The sequence below is a fragment of the Cornus florida genome, unplaced genomic scaffold (assembly GCF_030987335.1).
Source record: "Cornus florida cultivar Cherokee Brave unplaced genomic scaffold, ASM3098733v1 CherokeeBrave_3.0.0_Hap2_Chr05, whole genome shotgun sequence".
NCBI classification, from domain to species: domain Eukaryota; kingdom Viridiplantae; phylum Streptophyta; class Magnoliopsida; order Cornales; family Cornaceae; genus Cornus; species Cornus florida.
Window position 1 is genome coordinate 96,687,170 of NW_026775575.1, and position 22,041 is coordinate 96,709,210.

A 22,041-nucleotide genomic window follows, 5' to 3' on the forward strand; every position below is an offset into this window, starting at 1 on the left:
GATTGTTTGAGATGGGTTGTAAATTTACTCCATCTTCAGACTTTTCAACATTTGTCAAAGGCGTACATCACATTTGATAACAGCCGTCTGATTGCACAACTTATTCTTTCTGCAATAACAGTCCAATTGTGGTGGTATAATTCTATGAATCATATCAGATTTTACTTGAATGGATAAATTAGCCATTTTTTAAAGGTATAAAAAGGTTCAATATAGTATTGTTCCATAAGTGCAGTGTACCTTGCCGTCGATGGCTTGAAACATTAAATGGTAGAAGATTTGGTTCATTTATGCAGCTTGTTGAGCCATTAGTTATGATGATCTAAATAATATGTTATTTTGGGGATTTAGTTTTTCATGTTTGTCTATGTCTTGATGATTGTGTATTTTGGCCTTATGAAAACAACTTTATTGTGTTTACGTAGTTGAGCTTTGAAGCCAGATGCCTCCACCCCCATCATGAATTCTGTGACGGATAGCCAAGCAAAGGAAAATGGTAGAATGAACAATTCAATTGTATCTGCTAGTGATGTTTTTGACCCTGCGGTAAATAGTAATTGTGAGGCTGAAGGTAAGGAATTTTGATTTTCCCCATTGTTTGCTAATTTGTCCTGTTCATTAAATAAACCGGGATCTATTTTTTTTTTTTACCCCCCTTTTTCTACAGCCAAGCAGCGAGCATCTTTGGCGGAATGGTTAAACAGTATTCTTCCTAATTTAAATTTGCCAAAAAATGCTTCAGAAGAAGAACTGAGAGCTTGCTTGATTGATGGTACTGTTCTGTGTCAAATTTTGAACAAGCTGAGACCAGGGTCTGTCATTGAGGTTGTTAAACAATTTTGGTTTGTTTATATGAAGTTACAATAAGAGCTGAATATTAAACAGTTGATATAATGATTGTGCTCTTAATATGAATTTTCTGTTCTAGTATGGTGGTTCTGATTCGCGCTCCGAAAATGTTAAAGCGTTTCTGGCAGCTATGGATAAAATGAGGTTGCCCAGGTTTAAAGCATCAGACATAGAGAAGGTATACAATATATAGATGAACTAGTTTTTCACTTCATAATCTTTTACACTGATTGTCATATTTTTAGCTCAATAGTATTCAAACACCACATTGTATGCCATATTTTTAGCACAGTTATATTTAAACATCACATTGTATTGGTCATGAACTTGAACATTTTTTAAAATATGCTTAAGAAATTGTGTCTGTCTTGTGTGAGAAAGAATACAAATCTGTATATGTCATAACGTATAGGTCATTCTGCTAACTTTTCTATTCTTATCCACTTGTTGGTCTGCTCCCTAGAGCTCCTGCCAATTATTTTCTCTCTCTGTCTCTCTCTCTGCGCGCCCGACGTGTGTGAGTGTTTACTTTTACATTATGCAGGGTCCAATAAAAAATATTTTGGAGTGCCTTCTAACGCTTAGAACACGCCTTATGCCAAATATGGGGGGATATAATCTTCTGAACACTAGTGCAGCCAATAAAACTGGAAGTGATGCTAGTGGGAGGTGGAAACTCGTAGGAGAGCGCATTGGAAGCACTTATGGTTCTCAAAAGGGCGTATCAGACTCAAAATTCCAAAGTCCTGTCATGGCAGGTATGGTTCTCTCTCTCTCTATCTCACTGTCTTTGCATAATGCAGCTAGGTTGAATCATGAAAAGGAAACTTATTATTGCATGGACTTATTGTATGAAAACTCTCTAAAATTGTACACCATTAACCGTTGTATTTTGGAATATATAATTGGTTTTAAGCATGTTGGTTTTTGGGCTCCGTTACAGTGATGTAGGTATTAAACACGGAATGGTGGAAGATTAGTACAGTGGGTTATAGTGAAAATGAGATAGTATTACAGTGCTTAGAGTCTCTTGTGTATAGGGTTTTAGGATCCTGTTCCAGCTCCAATTAGGATTCAATTCCATTATAGTAAGCTGGTTGAAGCTTGAAAGGTTTTGTCCTTTGAAAATTTTATTTTCCTGCCTATGATGGATCGGTTGTGCAGTTCGATAAATCGAAATGCTAACAAAGTTCAATACATCAATGTATGGGTCATTGATCTCTCTTGACAGGTCAACCGATGGTTGATTGATCGAGCAGCTATTGAAATGGCATATAGTTACTCATATGCCAAACGTGGCTAATTTAGTAGAATTAACTTGCCATTCAGTCTCATAAGTTCTGCGTGCAATCTTTTGCATTCAAATTCTTAATGTTTGCCTTGTTTTTTCCTCATTCGTAGAGACATCGGCTGCATTAATACATCATGTTGGACATAAGTTTCATGAAGTGTTTCAGCTGAAACAAGGAAGCTATGCAGATCTTCCTGCGGCAAAGATTTCAGAAATGATGAAATCAAACAGTTTGGATGTAAGTTCCTAAAGTCGTTTACTCATCACTGGATGTTATCTTTTGGTCATATTTTAGATCTCTACTTCTGACATCTTCATCTTCTTCTTGTTTAATGCATTTTGGTATCTCTTGTGTGCAGACTGCCCCAACTCAGTCTCTTTTGAGTGTTGTGAATGGAATTCTAGACGAAAGCATCGAAAGGAATAATGGGGAAATACCTCATGTATGGCTAATAGAGGACATATGGGTGTTCAATTAAAGCACATATATATTTTTATATTTAGATATTAATTCTGAAGTTACAATTTCACATAGTTTATTTTCTTTCTTTCCTCAGCGTGTGGCATGCCTATTGAGAAAAGTTGTGCAGGAGATTGAGCGGCGCATATCTACTCAAGCAGAGCATTTGAGAACTGTAACACTTGTTCTGAGTTCATTCTTTTTAATGGTTTTTTAACTTCTCTGCGCTTGTGTATTTATTGTTTTGTAACTACAGCAAAGCAATCTTTTCAAGACTCGGGAGGAGAAATACCAATCGAGAATCAGAGTACTCGAAGCCCTTGCAAGTGGGACTTGTGATGAGACACAGGTAGTTAATATAAGTTTAGCACAAACCAAGCCTTATTTAACCCAACTTTATGCATAAAAATACTATTTACTCTAGAATGCTTTTCTAGTTTCTATAATATTATTTTATTAATATTATTGTGTGAATGAGGATTAAGATTAGAAAAATGTATATATATATGTATATATATATATTTGTAGTAACATCACAATTCTGTTTTGGATTGATTGGGTTCTTTTGACCTCTAAACCATGAATTGAACCGACCCTAAATGTTTCCACTATTTATGGAACTAGAACCAAACCCTTAAGCCACAAAAATGAACCATATTGCATGGTTTGCATTGGTTCGAATAGAGTTGACAATTTGAATGGATCAGTGTCCACCCTTTATTTTTGAAAACATTTATGTTTATTTGCATTTGATATTCACCTGGTATTACCGAATTAAACAAGTGAAAGTTTCTTTGTTACAGTTTGTTGTGGACCAGCTCCAGCAAATAAAGGTACACAATTCCTTTTGAGCCACAATTTTCAAATTTTTGGTCCAGAGATGAGAAGCATGTTTTCTGTTGTTGTTCATGTGTGGTCTTGAAGTGCTCATATGCTATACTCTTCTTGATTTCATGCAGTGTTTGAAATTTGCATTTTCTTCATGCCTTTTTTTATGGATTATGTCTGACACGTCACCACGTTATTTTGGAAATATGCATGATACTGAAAATTTATTATTTTGAAAATCCCCTGTGAGCTCCTAAACCATGGTACTTGCATATGTATTTTGAGATTTAATATTTGCGCGATGGACTCCTACATTATATGTGTAAATGCTTTGTCAAAAAAAAACCACCCTAATAATTGCATGTTATTGGCTGGTTAATAATCATAAATTTGTGAGTTATATTCTTTTCCGAATTGGTTGATAACATTATGGTCTGTATCTGGTGTATAATACATCAAGGAAGATAGCCTGGAAGAATTGTGATATCATAATCTTATAATTCGGGATGTTATCTTTCTTTTTTGGTTTTATTTAGAATGACTGGTGTTATTGGTTATCAAGTAGAGTTAAGAAAAAATGAGAGTGACAGTACAGAAAGTAACAACGAAGAGGACAATATTCCATGAGTGCACACAGTGAGCGCCTCATCTTGGCCATATACAATGATCACTAGTAAATCAAGCAGTGAGTAAACGTGGCGTGCTTTACCATAAAAAGTAAGATACTAATGGTATTATGTTCCACATTCAGGGCAATGATGTACAACTGAACTTGCAAACCCAAGAAGTGAACCAAGCACGACTTCATTGGTTCAATGGTTTGGTTTTGTCCGCTTCTCTGGGAATTTGATTATGTCTTGGTTCATTCTATTCCCACTTTTATGTATAGACACACGCCAAGGGCTACACAAGCCTATTATTTTGATTGGTTCACCAATGGGTTGTGGGTCTTTTATTAGATTTCCATGATTGGGAGTTGATGAACTGACTCAAATTAATGGATCTATTTAATTTGATTAATAAATCTTGGTTTTAAACTGAAACCACTTTTTTCGGTTTTGCTTTATTTGGTTTTTTTAACATTTAGATTTGGTTTTGGGTTGTGATTTCATGACGTGACCTGGGGCAGCTTGGTTTTGGGTTAACCTAACACAAATCAAACCATTTCATGCGTGCTCCTCAAATTTTAGGATCTTGGTTGGAGTGTTGGATCAAAGCCTAAAATGTTGTTTGTGTGAGTGAAAAACGAAAATTGAGGTGGATTGATGCAATGAGAAAATATATGAGCAAAAAATAAATAAGGGGAAATTACACGAGCAGTTCTACCAAGGGCTGTACCTTAGTCATATCTCCTCTACCTATCAAAATGGAAGATGAGTGTTCGATTCCCCATAGGGGCAACTGGGTGTTTATGACCAGGAAAATAAATTACACAAACAGCAATTGCACTATGACCTGTTTTTAACTCACATCACTATACCATCTTCTTTTTATATTTTATATATATATATATATAAAGAAGCAATTGAGTCACCCCTTAGGTGATGACTCATGATAACTTAATCCCCACGATGGCATGCCTTAGCAGGATTATTAAACAAAATATGTGTGAGTATGTTTGAAAGTTATCTTCCAGTTAATAACATTTTTTTAGGACCAATGTTTATTTTTAGGACAAAACTAGTCCATCTTAGAACAAAAATGGATGTCCCATAAACTAAAAGTATAGTTATTCAAGTCACCATCAATGCTCTCTCTTAATGGTTGCTAATAATATGATAAGTAGCCCAAAAATAATAATAAATGGTTTGTTGTCCTCAAAAGATAAGTTACGGATGATAAACTATACATGAATAGAAATGCTAAACTAACCCTGGACAGAAACTATGACTGCCTTTTGGCCGAAGTTTCCATAATTTAGGGAATTATGACTAAATTGGCTGAAGTTTTAGTAATTGTGAATAAGTCTTATTCTGCTGGAGTTTTGGTAGTTGCAATTTATTTATTTTGGTCTAATATGGCTCAAGTTCTTATAATAGTTGATATTCTGGTATGACAAAGCCTCTTACAGAATCCATTTATGGCCACTGGGCTTTCCTGCTATATTGTTTATTTATTTGGATCTGGTGTTTGTTGGCTTTTACAAGTTACTCTGATCATATGGTACACGTGTCTTAGAATTTCTATCCACACTTTTGCTTATAGTTGAAATAAGAAGAGTGATACAATTTGGATTAATTACTTGGATTCTGACACATGGTATATGTTGAAATTAGGGTTCCAAGAGGAAGAGAAGAAGGAGATGGAGACACTGTTTTACGGATTTTTGTGTGAGAGAGATTAAACTTTTTCTCTCACGCTTATTTATATATATATCAATTACTATTACAATGAAATGACAAATTTCCCTTGAGAGAAGTACTTACCATATGTACATTCTAACACTCCCCCCTCAAACTGTTGAGTATTTATCATATAATCCTAAGAATAGTATATGATTCGAATCCAAAAGAGCATCAACCAGACGACCACCTAACAAGTCTAGCACATATTTTGTCTAAGAGAAACTTATATCTTGCTTGGCAATCTCAAGCCAAGAAATATCTTAGTGTGCCTAAATCTTTAGTATAGAAGCATTGCTGCAAATATTGTTTTAGTTTAGCAATACCCTCTGTGTCATTGTCGGTATTGACAATATCATCCACATATAAAATAAGAAATATAAAATTTGCCTGATAAAATATTAAATGATCTATCTGGCATCAGTGAGACCAAACTCTAATGTCACCTCAGAGAATTTGCCAAACCACGTCATTGGGGATTGTTTCAAACCATAAAAGGCCTTCTTTAACTGATAAACACAGTGATGATACTCCCCCTGAGCAACAAATCCAGGTGGTTGCTCCATATAGACCTCTTTTGCCAATTAACCATGTAGAAATGCATTTTTAACTTATAATTAAAACGAAATTCAATCAAGATTAGCAGCAAGATAAATCAAAACACAACAGGGTGAAACATCTCGTCATAATCAACACTACAAGTCTGTGTATAGTCTTTAGCAACAAGATGCGCTTTTAAGCGCTCAACAAAACCATCCATGGCACCAGGAGGTAATGAAACAAGATCCCACGTGTCATTGTGATGCAGCGTCTATTTCATCTTCCGTAGCTTTCCTCCAACGTGCATTAGACAAAGCAGCCTGGACGATCCTAGGAACTAACATAAAAGACAGAGATGGAAAAAAATTCAGAGAGAGAATACAATAAAAGTGATGCAGCCCTTTGGGCCTTTGTATGCCATGGATGTAAGCCTTAGTGGCTGAACCAAGTATATCCTTGTATTGTTTCATTCTCAATTTATCTCTTCAATCTTTAGTTTTTTTTATTAACATGGTATCAGAGCAGGTTTATCCGGATCTCAGGATTTACTCGTATCATATGGATATTTATATATATATTACAATGAAATGACAATATTGCCCTTGAGAGAAATACTAACTACCATATATACATTCTAACAGTGTGTGTATATATATATTTATATCGGAAGAAATCTGTTAAAATTCTGAAACACTGTATGATGTTATCATTCGAATTTAATTTTTGAAACTTGGAAATTTTGATCTGTTGTTTTCATCTACAGTGTAGATTCATTTAATTGTAAAATGATTCATATTTATTAATTTTTTTATTATAACCATATGCTCGAGGTGCCCATACAATGTACTGAGTCTACTGACCCGTTATCAATCAAGGCTGCAAGTCAAATAAGAATGGATTCATTTACTTATTCATAATTCTAAAATTTTCATACGTGCAACTAAGCTAAAATATCCTTAGACTTATTTCATGCGATATAGGCAGTTGAATGATCAAAGAAGAATGTAAACAACCCAACATAAATTAATTCTGACTTCCGGATTGCTGATTGATAGACAAACACACACACACACACACACACACACATCTTTGCATCCTTGATTGCCTATATATATTTTCATAAACACTGATATCAATTAGCTCCCAATGCACGAATGTGGGAGATGAGTACTAAATTTTCTTGTAATGCCAAATGGTTACCAAATGGAGCTGGATTTGGTTATTAGTTATTACTCGCTAGAATAAGTGAGAGGTCAAAATTTTGGAATATGTAATTTTTTTCTTTTTATTTTTTTCGCGTTGTTAATTTTAGTATATTTTTCTTACTTACAGACAGAGAAGACAAAAATGGAAGAAAAAAAGAAAGTTGAGGATCAGGACGTGGTTAGATTGATGGAAGAGAAGGATAACAGCACTCGTGAAATTTCGGCGCTGAAGCAAGAACTGGAAATGGCTAGAAAAACATATGAACAGCGCTTCTCACGAGTGGAAACAGAAGCTAAGGGAACCCATGAAGAGCTTGAGGAGAGGTTGAAGGAAGCTGGGCATCATCTAACAGAATCTAGGAATAGGATTAAAGAGCTTGAGACATATTCTGAGTCAAAATGTCAGCAGTGGAACAAGAAAGAGAATATCTACCAAATATTTACAGAATTTCAGCTTGGTGCACTGCGGGTATGCTTTGCCTGTAACGTCTTTACTATAAATTTTGATGTGTGATGTCATACATTTTATTTGAATTTACAAAATTCTTCAGGAGCTGAAGTTTGCTTCTCAGTCGATCAAGCAAGAGATTTTGAAAACACAAAGGAGCTATTCAGAGGAATTCAATCACTTAGGTGGGATCACTTGTTTACAGATCTTTGTTAATTTCTTGCTATTCATGTTTGTCTTCTCATGAATTAACATTTACGTTGTTCAGAGACAAAGATTAAGGCTTTAGCAGGTGAATCAGAAAACTATCATGCAGTCCTTGCTGAAAATAGGAAGATGTATAATGAGCTTCAAGATTTAAAAGGTTCCACTTCTTACATTGCCAACTTGCTTATTGTAAAGGTTCATATTTCACTAATGGGTTTTCTTGAATAGGAAACATTAGAGTTTATTGTCGGATAAGGCCATTTCTTCCTGGACAGACGGGGAAGCAGACAACTATAGAATATATTGGTGAAAATGGGGAGCTGGTTGTGGTTAACCCCTCCATAAATGGAAAAGATGGTCATCGGTCATTCAAGTTTAATAAGGTCTATGGTCCAGCCGCAACTCAAGGTTTTCATATTTATATTTGTGACTTTGTTTGATTGATGATGAAACTTACTAATTTTATTATGAGGTTTTATTCTAGTTAAATGCACTCTCTTATGTGAAGGAAATTATGAGGTGTCATGCTTTATTAAATTCTCTTTTGAATGCTTCCAGTGAACGTATTTTCTGATACCCAACCCTTGATACGATCTGTTCTGGATGGATACAATGTATGCATATTTGCTTATGGTCAAACAGGTTCAGGAAAAACCTACACAATGGTATAACCTTTTTCCTTTTCAGTTCAAAAATATAGTTACTGATATTGCTTAACACAGCTGATGCAATTTGATATGTTTCTTCTAGACTGGCCCTGAAGGAGCATCTGAAGAGGAATGGGGGGTCAATTATCGAGCTCTAAATGACCTTTTCCATATTTCTGAAAGTAGGAGAAACGTCTTCACATTTGACATTCGGGTTCAAATGATTGAGATATACAACGAACAAGTGCGCGATTTACTATCAAGTGATACTTCTCAGAAAAGATATCCTTCGCTATGTATTATCTATATGTATTGTCATCTCTCTTACATTAAGATTTACTTTATAGATAGATATGGAGTTTATTTTCAGATTGGAATCAACTTCCCATACAAACCTTTTTATTTTATTTCTTCCTATCATTGACTTGCATCGCGTTTTTCCATTACATTAGACTGTTGGAATTGCTAGCATTGTAGTCTGATTATCTTTCTTTTTCTCTTTCCTTTTTTTCCTTTTAATTTTAAATCGAGCTGACTTGGCATCCTTGTTTAAATTTTATGTGGTTAACAATGCAATACACTAGTTTTTTTTTTTTTTTTGCAATGAACCTTTGTTTCCCTTGATTTGCACACACTTGGGATTTTGTCTACCTCCCAACCCAATGGGTTAGCAGTCCCTGATGCTAGCATGCACTCTGTCAAATCAACCTCAGATGTATTGGAATTAATAGGGATTGGACAGAGGAATAGAGCTAAGGGTGCCACTGCCTTGAATGAGAGAAGTAGTAGATCACACAGGTCCTTTATTTTAATTATTAAACATTTATCTCCAATTTTTCTCTAATACTATTTGGATGTTATGATTTTGATATTGGTTGTCTGAATACAGTGTTGTCACTGTTCATGTTCGTGGGACTGATCTCAAAAGTGGTGCTTCTTTGCGTGGTAGTCTTCATTTGGTAGATCTTGCAGGAAGTGAAAGAGTAGATCGCTCTGAAGTGACTGGAGATAGACTTAAGGAAGCACAACATATAAACAAATCTTTATCCGCACTTGGAGATGTCATCTTTGCTTTGGCGCAAAAGAGCGCTCATGTTCCATACAGAAACAGCAAGCTTACTCAAGTCCTTCAAAGTTCTCTAGGTATTAGTCTGTTATTTGTTCCCTTTACAATGCCTTTGGATTGAACAAACTGGAAGGAAAGAGAAATAAAATATATAATATAAATTGTGTTTCGTTTAAACAATGAGGAGGGAAAGGAAAGGAAATAAAAAAGAAGCGAGAAGGGAGGATAACTCAACCCAATAGTGTTCTCAGGGTTATGATTGATGAATAGGGAAAAAAAATGTATGTACTCAAATATGCTCACATTCTCTCTTGCAGTCTCTCTCCACGTATGTGGGTTTTATAAGATAATATAGTATTTAACACAGAAATTGGGAAAAATTGAAGTATATTTCATGACTTTCTAATACAAAGCAGCCCGACCTTTATAGGCTGAATACAATCAGATCAAAATCCAGTAAATTAAGGAATAGACAACCAAATCCCTAAGATCAGGAAATAAAATAAGTCAACCTAAACTTTAATACACCAGCTATATTAGCCTATAATTAGTACAAAATCAGACAATTAATACTTTCCAAATTTATCTAACAATTACATAAATCACGTAATTCTCCAACACTCCCCCTCAAGCTGGGGAATAAATATCTTCCATCCCCAGCTTGCAGACAATTCTTTGAAACACAGGACTGGCTAACCCTTTGGTTAGTACATCAGCTAGTTGTCCTCTTGTTGAGACATACGGAGTGCAAATTAGTCCATTATCGAGCTTTTCCTTTATGAAATGGCGATCAACTTTCACATGCTTGGTGCGGTCATGTTACACTGGATTATGTACAATATTGATGGCTGACTTGTTATCACAATATAACTTCATCGGCCCCTCAACTGAAACTCTAAGATCCTTCAGGACTATTTTCAACCATAACAATTCACATATTCCTAAAGCCATGGCATGAAATTCAGCTTCTGCACTTGACCTTGCAACTACTGGTTACTTTTTGCTCCTTCATGTAACAAGATTCCCACCTAGGAAGGCACAATAGCCCGAGGTTGATCTTCTATCTGGCACTGAACTTGCATAGTCCGAGTCTTTGTAAACTTCTAAGTTCAAGCACAATCCTCTCTTGAACAATAAGCCTCGACCTGGAATAGATTTTAGATATTGCAGGATTCTGTATACTGCTTGGAGATGTACTTCCTTTGGGTTGTGCATAAGTTGGCTCACTACACTAACTGCATAGGCGATGTTAGGCCTGCTGTGAAACAAGTAGATTAATCTTCCAACATGTCTTTGATACATTCCTTTGTCAACTGGCTCATCATCAACAGCTTCTCCAAGCATATGATTCGGTTCAATGGGAGAATTCACGGGCTTATAGCCTATCTTTCCTGTTTCTTTCAGTAAATTAATCACATACTTTTGTTGTGAGACGAAAATTCCTGGAGCGAGCAACTTCAATTCCCAGGAAGTATTTCAACTTGCCTAGGTCTTTTATTTCAAATTCCGTGGCCAGCTTAGCTTTAAGAGTTTCCCTTTCAGCTTGATCATTGCCAATGACAATAATATCATCTACGTATACAATGAGGACTGTAACTCCCCCTGAAGAAGAGTGTTTTATGAACAAAGTATGATCACCTTGACTTTGTTTGTAACCCATTGCTGACATTGCTCTTGAAAACCTGCCAAACCAAGCCCTGGGGGATTGTTTCAGTCCGTACAGTGCCTTCCTTAGTCTGCATACCCTATTCTTCTTCGAAAAATTGAATCCTAGAGGAGCTTCCATATATATTTCTTCTTCAAGATCTCCATGCAGAAATGCATTTTTTACATCAAACTGCTGTAAAGTCCAATCAAAGTTAGCAGCCAGAGACAATAAAATTCTTACTGTGTTCATTTTTGCCACTGGGGCAAAAGTTTCTTGATAATCAACACCAAAGGTCTGGGTATATCCTTTTGCTACTAGCTTCGCCTTGTACCTTTTAAGAGATCCATTTGCATTGAATTTTACTGAAAACACCCATTTGCATCCCATAGTTTTTCTTTCCCTTCGGTAATTCGACCATCTCCCAAGTCTTGTTCTTTTCCAGTGGGTCCATCTCAACTTTCATGGCTTGTTTCCATTCCCTGCTGTTTAATGCCTCAGACAATGTTTTAGGAACTGCTATTGAGTTTAGATGAGTAAGGAAGGCTCCATGTGAGGGAGATAATTTTTCAAAGGAGACAAAATGAGAGAGTGGATTTTGTGTACACCTTCAGGTACCTTTTCGAACTGCAATAGGTAGTTCTAAATCAGTCTCATCAAACACACGAGTGGAATTGTTTACCTAAGTAGTATTTTTCTCCTGAGTGGTTTTTTTCCCAAGTATAGGTTATGACTTTTGGGCTTGCTTCAAATTAGTATTGCCTCCCTTCCTTCTCGAAAAAACTTGAAGTGGTTTAGTGACTACCGGATTGATTGATGGAGTTGGATTTTTAGGAGGAGATTGTGGTTGAGATTCAGGAGATGTCACACTTAGATTTTGAAGTGGAGGAATATCAGAACTGGGATCGGAAGTAGGTAGTGAAACCTGGGAATGAATGTGATTCGGACTTGTAGAAGCTGCGGTAAGAGGGGAACCAAAGGAAACCGAGGCAAGAGCGGTTGCAGAACTTGGACTCAAAGATGGTGGTGACAATTTGGGCATAAGATCGAAATCGAGGACATTTGCATCATCATCCTTTTCATCACTTGTTACCTCCCCCTGAGGAGAATGATGATGAAAGAAACTATCATGTTCAACAAATGTGACATCAATTGAAATGTAGGTTTTCCGAGTAGGCGGATGGTAACATTTGTAACCTTTTTGAGTTGAAGAGTAACCTATAAAAATACATTTAAGTGCTCGGGGATCAAGTTTGCTTTGATTGTGAGCATGAACATGAGTACAGACCACACACCCAAATACCCAAGGAAATAACCTGTTTGGAGTAAGGAAGTCTGGAAAATGATGTGAAAGTGTTTCCCAAGGACTTCTAAAATATAAGACTTTGGTAGGTAATTGGTTGATGAGATGAGTGGCTGTGAGAATGGCTTCCCCCCAAAAATATTTTGGAACTTGTCTTTGAAAAAAAAGAGCACGGGTGGTTTTGAGAAGATGTCCATTCTTTCTTTCGGCCACCCATTTTGTTAGGGTGTATCAATGCATGAGGACTCATGAACTATTCCCTCTTGATTTAAATATGGTGAAAGAATTTGGTTAAAATATTCTCTCCCATTGTCTGTCCTCACCCTTTTAATTTTCACTCCAAACTGTGTTTTTATCATGTTATGAAATATTGGAAAGATATTGGCTACATTAGATTTTTGCTTTATGAGAAAAGTCCAAGTTACCCGGGTACAATCATCTATAAAAATGACAAACCAATGTGCCCCAGAATAATTAGCAACCCGTGAAGGACCCCAAACATTACTGTGCATCAAATAAAAAGGAACTGATGATTTATTATTGCTCAAAGGAAAGGAAACACGTTTGTGTTTGGCAATTTCACAAATATCACAATGAAGTTGTTTCAAATCAACATTTTTAAACAAAGAATGAAACATAAGACTGAGAGTTCTAAAGGAAGGATGACCAAGCTAAAAATGATGAAGGAGAATTTTGTCTTTATTTGTGGAGGAATCAGACAGAAGCACAGATGAACAACCAATTCCAATACTCACTTTTCCACTCATGGGTTCGAGACAGTAGAGACCATCCTTTTCTTTAGCATGCCCAATCGTCTTCCCTGAAGCTTGGTCTTGAAACACACATAAATTTTTTTTAGAAAATAAGATTGCAGTTCATATCCTTGGTGATTTGTTTGACAGATAAAAGATTGGTTGTCAATTTGGGCACTTGTAAAACATTTTTAAGACACAAGGAAGGTCCTAAGGATATGTCCCCCTGTCCTGCAACAATGACTAAATTCCCATCAACTATGGTGATCTTTTTATTACTAGGGCATGGTTTATAAGAAGAAAAAGATTGGGATGAGTTGGTCATATGGTCGGTTGCCCTTGAGTCGACAATCCAAGAATGTGGGTGGATTAAAACATTATCTGAGACACTAAGAGCATGAGAACCAGAATACATACCAGAAAGTGCTAATGAACAAGCACCTGTAGGTTCTTCGAGTGAATCAAGAAGGGATCAGAGGGGATCAATGTCTTCCTTACAGAATTCTCTGCTGCTGGAATTCGGTTGATCACTGGTATTATTAGTGCTATTTTGTGCAACATGGGCTTGTCCCTTTTGCTGCCAGCTTCTTCCTCTGGAATTCCGGTTTGACTGATTCATGTTTTGTGGCCTTCCATGTAGCTTATAGCAGGTGTCTTTCGTATGACCAGTTTTCTTGCAATAGTTACATACTAGATTCTCTTTGAATGTCCTCTTCGGGTCAGATTTCTTATAATTAGTAGTAGCTGAAGACTTCATCTCCAAAGTTTGCTCACTAGCAGGGGTTGAAAGTAGTGCCGATCCTTCCAATGGCTGCGAATCCAACATAACTCCTCTCCTGCTCTCTTCAGCACGAATAGTTGCGATTGCTTCATTTAAGGAGGACAATCATTTCCCCAAAGTCTAAACTCTTACAGTATCGAATTCCGGATTAAGGCCTGTTAAGAATTCATAGATTTGGTCTTTTTCTATGAAAGCCTTCAACAACACAACATCCTCGCTGTTTTTCATATCGAGAACCTGGTAATAATCCAACTCGTACCACAAATTTTTCAGAGTGTTGGCATACTTTGTTACAGTCTTGTTCCCTTGTTTTGTAACAGCTAGCTTCACCTTGATCTCGTACACCTGGGCTGCATCATTTTTCTTCAAATAAGTTTGTCTAATCGCCTCCCATATCTCTTGAGCGGTTGTCAAAAACGTGACAGTATCACTTATGTCGGGTACCATAGCATTCCATATCCATGACATGACCATTGAGTCTTCTTCGTCCCAAGCAGCAAACTTTAGATCTTCCTTCTTAGGCCCTTTTCCAAGAAGATGGTTGAGCTTGCCCTTCCCTTTCAGAAAGGTTTGAACAAGTTGAGACCACTTTAAATAGTTCGTTCCATTCAGCCTATACGCAGCTTGAATGTTCTGTAGATCTCAAGGAACCTGTTGTTGGATTTTAGGCTCCTCCGATTGAGAGCTGGTTTGTGTAACCTCTAACATCTCGTTTTTTTTCTTCTGTAAAAAACTGAACTCCAAGCTGTTATGAAATCTGTAAATGATGAAATATTTTATCCCAGAAAGAGCACCTAGGGCTCTGATACCATAACACAGAAATTAGGAAAAATTGAAGTATATTTCATGACTTTCTAATACAAAGCAGCCCGACCTTTATAGGATGAATACAATCAGATCAGAATACAGTAAATTAAGGAATATACAACCGAATCCCTAAGATTAGGAAATAAAATAAGAAATAAAATAAGTCAACCTAAACTTTAATACACCAGCTATATTAGCCTATAATTAGTACAAAATCAAACAGTTAATACTTTCCAAATTTATCTAACAATTACATAAATCACGTAATTCTCCAACAATATTTATAAACAAAACAAGGTTATAGAGAAATAGGGTTTTTAATGTTTCAATTCGAAAAGAAAACTGTTGTCTCAGAGAGATCAATTAATCCATCGATCAACATGGAATCATTAGCCTTTGATTGATCAATCGATCAAAGTGCCTTGTGCTCTTTACTTGGGAAATTTCAATTTTAACAAATTCCCCATTTTAATTCATTGCAATTAGGGTTTTACAGAATTAAAACATATAATGATGAAACCCTAATATATGAATGCATGAACCCTAATTTGTGACTGCATATATGCTTGTCAAATTACCTTTATACCCTAATATATGAATGCATGAACCCTAATTTGTGACACCATATATGCGTGTCAAATTACCTTTTTACCCTTGGCTTCGAGGATTATTTTTCTGCCCGTAGTTGTAGCTTGAATTCCAACTTTGAACATGATCATGAGGTAACTTACTTGACTTTACACTCACTACCTTATCGAAAAAAATAAATAAATAACTTGACACTGACTAATTTTTAAAACTCTTAACTAAATTAGCTATCAAAATAAAAATACTGACTCTAGTTTTGATCCATGAAATATGTCGAGTCTTATTGATCTAAAACTCTCACACATTAATTTACACAATCCCTTCCTTTCTTTTTTTATTATTATTTTTTCCAAATATGATGAAGGTACTGGTATTGTGTTCTTTCTTTTCCCCACTTGATTAGCCAAACAAGACGAGAGGTTAATACTATCCTCTCATTTCCTTTCTTTTCTATCCTAACTAATAATATTCTCTCTCTCTCTCTCTCTCTCTCTCTCGCTCTCTCTCTCTACCCTCTTACTTTTCTCCTTTCCTTTTCCTCTTACTTATCTAGCCACATTATCAGTCTTGGGATGCTTGCTTTGAATTACTTCATTGTTTCTTTAAGTTAGGAGATTTGTATTCATGTTCTCAATTCTGGAGGGGCTCTCACGTTCTCCATGTGTACTCCTTACCTCATAGTAGTGGTTCTCTATCTTTAGTCCTGGCTTAAGAAGCTATTACCTGGAAGCATTTTGGTAGATTTGGTTTTATGATTGATGATATTGCAAAGTTTAAATCATTTTGAAACTATTTCATCCATGAACTATCCTAATCTCAGGCGGGGCATGGGTAAATTGGACATTCCACATTTGGAAAACCAAGTAGGAGAGTAAAATGCATGTTCCTCAATAGATACTAGATTTGTATATATTTAAATGCATGTTCCTCAATAGATACTAGATTTGTATATATTTTTCTTCTGGGAAATGTTATTCAAACTCCACTTTTGTATTCTTGCACTTCATTCGCTTTTTTTAGATGGGAAATGACATAGCTTTCCTTCAAAAGCACTTTCACACTCCTATTTTCTCAAAAGGTACTCTTGCACTCCAGTTTTGAAGGGTAATAGTGTCATTTTGATTTTAAAAAAATAAAGTTGAATGTAAGAGTATAGAAGTGGATTATGAATTCCACATTCCTTTTCTTTTAAAGTTAAATTTGTATATTTACTTCTTGCATTTGACGTTACAGGTGGCCAAGCAAAGACCCTTATGTTTGTGCAGCTTAATCCTGATGCAAGTTCGTATTCTGAAACTGTAAGTACCTTGAAGTTTGCGGAGAGGGTCTCTGGAGTCGAGCTAGGTGCTGCAAAGAGCAGCAAAGAGGGCAGGGATGTTAGAGAATTAATGGAACAGGTGCTCTGTTTTTCATGTCATTCCTTTTACATTCCTGATTAGAATTTTGAATGGTTTCATACTAATGTTCATGCATCATTTTTTATTTTTTATTTTTTTTGTTTTAACCTTTACTTTGCTCTGAAGATCATATACTGTACACCCCAAGGGGTTGGCCTAGTGGAAGAGGCTTGGGACTTGGAGCCTCATTAACCTTCAGGTCTCAGGTTCGATTCCTCTTAGGTGCGAGCAATTTCTTGGGGCCACGACCGAGGACATAGTCCGAGTTTTACCCGGTCCGTGTGGGGAGTCGCCTTGCACGGGTTCTCGGGATTAGTCGGGGCAAAACCTCGGATACCTCGGGTTTCCAAAAAAAAAAGATCATATACTGTACTGATGAAACAATCTTTTAGCTAGAACCCATGTGCTAATGGGAACTTCATGATTTGAAATACCATGTCTGGAATCTCCATATAAGTAAAATGGACTAGTCTGACACTGCTAATAAAGATTCTCTCTTAAAAGTAGCAAACATAAAGGGATCTTATATCTTGCATCTTGAATTCATTCATTTTTCCTGATCTGTGACAAAATTAGTGGTGACTGGTGATGGTTGGTTGCATTGTTTACTACGTTTGTCATCCAAATATGTCAATTTCAATATTTGGATGGAATCAATAAGAATATGTTTTTTTAAATGTTGATAAAGAGGAACAATAACTGCAAGGGAAACAAGTGACAGAACATTGCACTAATTGCAATCTAACAATTGACTTTGATATCATGTTAGAAGTGCTGATTGAGCTTTGAGAGAAATGAAACATAGAGCCTTACTGAAGATTGTTGTAATATTTATATTATTATAATTTAAAAAGACTAAAATTTCAATATTACCCCTGTAAGTTAGAGAGGGGCTGCTGATGCAGGCACAATGACTACGGAAATATCGTCTTTTTAAATTTTTTTTGTAAGTAAATTAATAAAAAACAGAAAAAGAGAGAAATAAATTATCTGAATGTTAGCAAAAGAGAAACAATGAGAGAACAAGTTCACCTCTTTTGATCAAAATTAATGCTCGAAAAAAAAAAAAAAAAAAAACCTGCTGGAATTTACTTCTGGAAGGGTTGGCGGCATAATCATCTTCCTTGCCCTTTTTGTAATGAATATTGAAGAGGTTATCATATTAATATTACAAAATTGCAGTTCATTATAATAAAACCTTTTGTTTTGTTTTCTGATTTTCTTTTCAAAGAGAATGTGTCACTCGTTACTCATTTTATGGTGATTTGGACCAAACCTGGGGAGGTTTCTGAGTAATTTACTCAATAAATATTTGGAACTGATGTTGTCATGTTCAAAGCATATACAATGTGATCCCTTAAAAATTTGTTGCCCATGCAGATGGCATCTCTCAAAGATACAATTGGAAAGAAAGATGAGGAAATTGAGCGGTTGCAACTGCTTAAAGATCCAAAAAATGTGAGTGTCCACAGTGACAAGCGAGTTAGAAGCTCATTGAGGAATAGCTCTTCCTCATCAAGCAAAAATTCCCCAGGTAGAACTCCTCTGCAAAATTTAAAATTGTCTAAAGGGAAAGGTTCTGAGAAACCAGCTTCTGATCACGAGAACAGCTTAGAGAATAGTGATAAGCATTCTGAATCTAGTTCCCAGCAGGCAGCGGATGACGTTAAACACCAAAAGGAATCCCACCAGCAATCAAAACCTTGCGGAAGCGACATAGGTCAGAATTTTTCTGCAGATGCTGAGATCTTAGGATTCAGTGATGCAGAATATGAGAGAATAAGTGATGTATCTGATGATCGTCTTTCTATGGGAACAGAAACTGATGGCTCTGCAGAATCCAGTCCTTTCCCTGAAGGAACAAAATCATCAGAGACCAAAGACAAGTAAGTGTTGCTTATTTTCTCAAGGCATTAGTTGCTTTCCATTAAAATTCTTATAGGTTCAATTTTCATAGAATTTCAAAGAGGAGAAATTCCTGAACAACTAAAAAAAATGTGGTGGCCTGCTTTAACTATGCGATTCGATCTTCATGCATTACTTTCGAATGAGTTAGTGCCTTCTGGACAAATTGCTAGTGACCATATTCGTCCTTTCCATTGCAACCGGAGGCTTCTAATTCAGATATTGGTGCTTATTGCTCCAAAATATTATGATATGCTTATAAAAATAAAATAAAAAATTATGATATATACTCGATTGTTCTGTTTTTTGTAGTCACACCCTGTTCATTGTATATCACCTTTTTTTGAACTGTTTTTAACGACTTTTGGAGCATGTTTTTCTTTAATTTTCTTTTCTAATTCTAATTATATGCTGAAATTGGGATAAGAAAATCAATGTATAACTAGACCACGCTTTCAAAATTATTCTGTGCAGGCCGAAATCAGCGATTAGAATTCATCGACCCCCAAGAAAATTACCAAAGGACCCCTCAAATGAGTCAACTGGTATATAAAATTAGTGCTTCCCAGTTTAACTGCTAATCTTCGTAGTGGATAAAATGAGCTGATCCCTTCGTTGGAAATTCTGTTAATGTGAATTTTCTACAATTAATTTCAGGTTTGAGAAAGTCTTCTAGTGGGGGCAATTTGTCAGCTAAGCCTCCCAAAAGGTGGCTTTAGAAGGAAGTAATTGCAATTTTTTTCCCCCCTTTTGCAGTTTGTTCACTGATTTTGCTCTAACATGTTTATATTATGTATATATACATAAATATATATATGTATATACTATACACACACATATATACATGTATATATGTATTTTAACTGTACTGAGGTTCCTCAGCTCTCTGAACCTGTTTTTTACCCTTTTTGTTTGGTTCCCATGCCAGGCATTTTTGTATTATTTGGTGTTTATTGACGAAATTTGTGTTTGTAATATTTATATTAATTCTTGAAAATAGATAATAGAATACATCTTTTACAATGCATTCAATATGCAAAAGGCCAAACCAGGATTTTGAACTTGTTTCACCATTCAATCCACCAATCATCTTTTGTTTTATTTGTGCTGAACAGTGACACCAGGTGAAGTGTTTTATCAAGCTTTTGGTTTAGTGGTCTTTCCTTCTCATTCCAAAGGCAACATTAAGAGTTCAAGTTCTCTTATGAACAATAATGGGGTGCGCGTATGTAAACAACTTATTTATGTATGTATATGTACGAATTTCTTATTGTTGCAGACTTTAAAAAGAATTAGATATACCTAATCATACATACATACATGCATATCTAATTCTTTTTAAAGTCTGCAACAATAAGAAATTCGTACATATACATACATAAATAAGTTGTATATATGTTTTTCTGAGCCACTGGGCTCAAAGGTCATATTTGAATCATGGATTCATGATTTGACAAATGGAAAAAATTTGTGGAGGGTTTAGCCAATTACTCCATTCCTCTGGGCAAGCCTGGGCGGGAGAACAAGGTTACTTCAATTTTGTGTGGACAAGGATACTGATTTGGTGAAGTTGTAATGTTTGGATAATTCTTGTGTACCTCACAATTATGGTGGTTATCAATGAGTAATATATATATATATATATATATATATATATATTATTTAAGAAGAAATGGAGCTCTAAAATTGATTGTAGCCACAAATATAGAACTTTTGGGGACGGTAGGACATCTAACTAGTAAAAGACATGACGGTCCAACCACTAAATTGATTAGAACCACAATGTAGACGTTCATAGCAACTTGTCAATTTGATTAGTGGTCCATCAAGCCCTATTCTTTTCATTGAATTCACAAAATAGTAAAGTCATGTTCTCTTTTATTCTCCGAAAAACAATCTCAGAAAACAGAGAGTTGTTTGAAATTGCATGGTAACTTTTATTTCAAAAAAGGCTAAAAAAAAAAAAAAAAGAAAAAAAGAAAAAGAAAATATAAAATAAAATTTTAAGCTGGTTTGTTTTCTATTTTTTATTTTATTAAAAGAATATAAAACCATTTTCTTAAAGTACAACCCGACAACTTCTCAAATTTGTAAACTTGTTAGACACTTATTTTGTGGGGATCTCTTAAATGAATTATAGTTTATCATAGTAAGAAAAGTAATATAAAAAAATTAATAAAAAAGGAAAAAAATTTAAGGGTAAAGTACAATGATAAATCCTAGGGTTTGCCATATTGACATTAAATATAAATTGACTATTTTTTGGACAATAACACTCCTAAAGTTTGAAAAAGTTGACAAAGATACCTCTGTAGACACCTGCCACATATATGGCATGGGGAATTGACCAATTTGTCCTTTGACCGTTTAGTGGACTTTTTAACTTTACAACTTGATGAATTGGACCAATCTACATCTACCCCTCATTAACATTTGATGCAAAAAAGTTGAAGTGTTGAGTTTGATGAAAAATTTGCATAGCAGTAAATAACAAATTCATAGAAAATTTGTTTGAAATCAAAACGGAGCAAACAAAATTTTTTTGGAAAGTATACTCATGGAAGTATAAAACTATAAATTTTTGTGATGATCAGATGTCCAGAAGGTTGTCAAATAAATAAATTAAGAACTTGATTTCAAAAAGTGAAAAATTCCAAACAGCAGCTGTTGTCGAATTTTTATAAAAATATTTGTTTAGCAAAAAATTACGAAATTTGTCAGAGAGTAACTAGACATGTAGCAAGATCTTTGGTAAAAATTTAATAGTAATCGAAATATTACAACACCTTGGAGAAATTAATGAATTTCAGCACAATAAATTGGCGCCATTTTGTAGTTTATACTCAAGGGTAATTTTGATATTTTAACATGTTTGATATTTTACAATAAAATGAATTTAATACTAAGGGGCAATTTCGTCTTTTTGAACCATTTAAGGTTTTGTTTGGATGACAATTTTGACATGGGATGTCGTCATTGT

General features: G+C 35.3%; 1 protein-coding gene across 1 annotated transcript; it reads left to right on the top strand.

Moving 5' to 3' along the window:
- Positions 1-459: 459 nt before the first annotated feature.
- On the top strand, positions 460-20,272 carry LOC132307799 (kinesin-like protein KIN-14C). The gene is made up of 21 exons (XM_059805663.1): positions 460-559; positions 668-825; positions 929-1,027; positions 1,394-1,607; positions 2,251-2,378; positions 2,500-2,583; positions 2,698-2,775; positions 2,857-2,949; positions 3,404-3,433; positions 7,643-7,984; positions 8,067-8,148; positions 8,232-8,327; positions 8,399-8,578; positions 8,729-8,835; positions 8,921-9,099; positions 9,451-9,615; positions 9,707-9,960; positions 16,993-17,156; positions 18,537-19,042; positions 19,536-19,606; positions 19,719-20,272. Exons 1-21 carry the CDS (start codon positions 460-462, stop codon positions 19,778-19,780), a joined length of 3,192 nt encoding a protein of 1,063 aa, XP_059661646.1. The 3' UTR covers positions 19,781-20,272.
- The last annotated feature ends 1,769 nt before the right edge of the window (positions 20,273-22,041 follow it).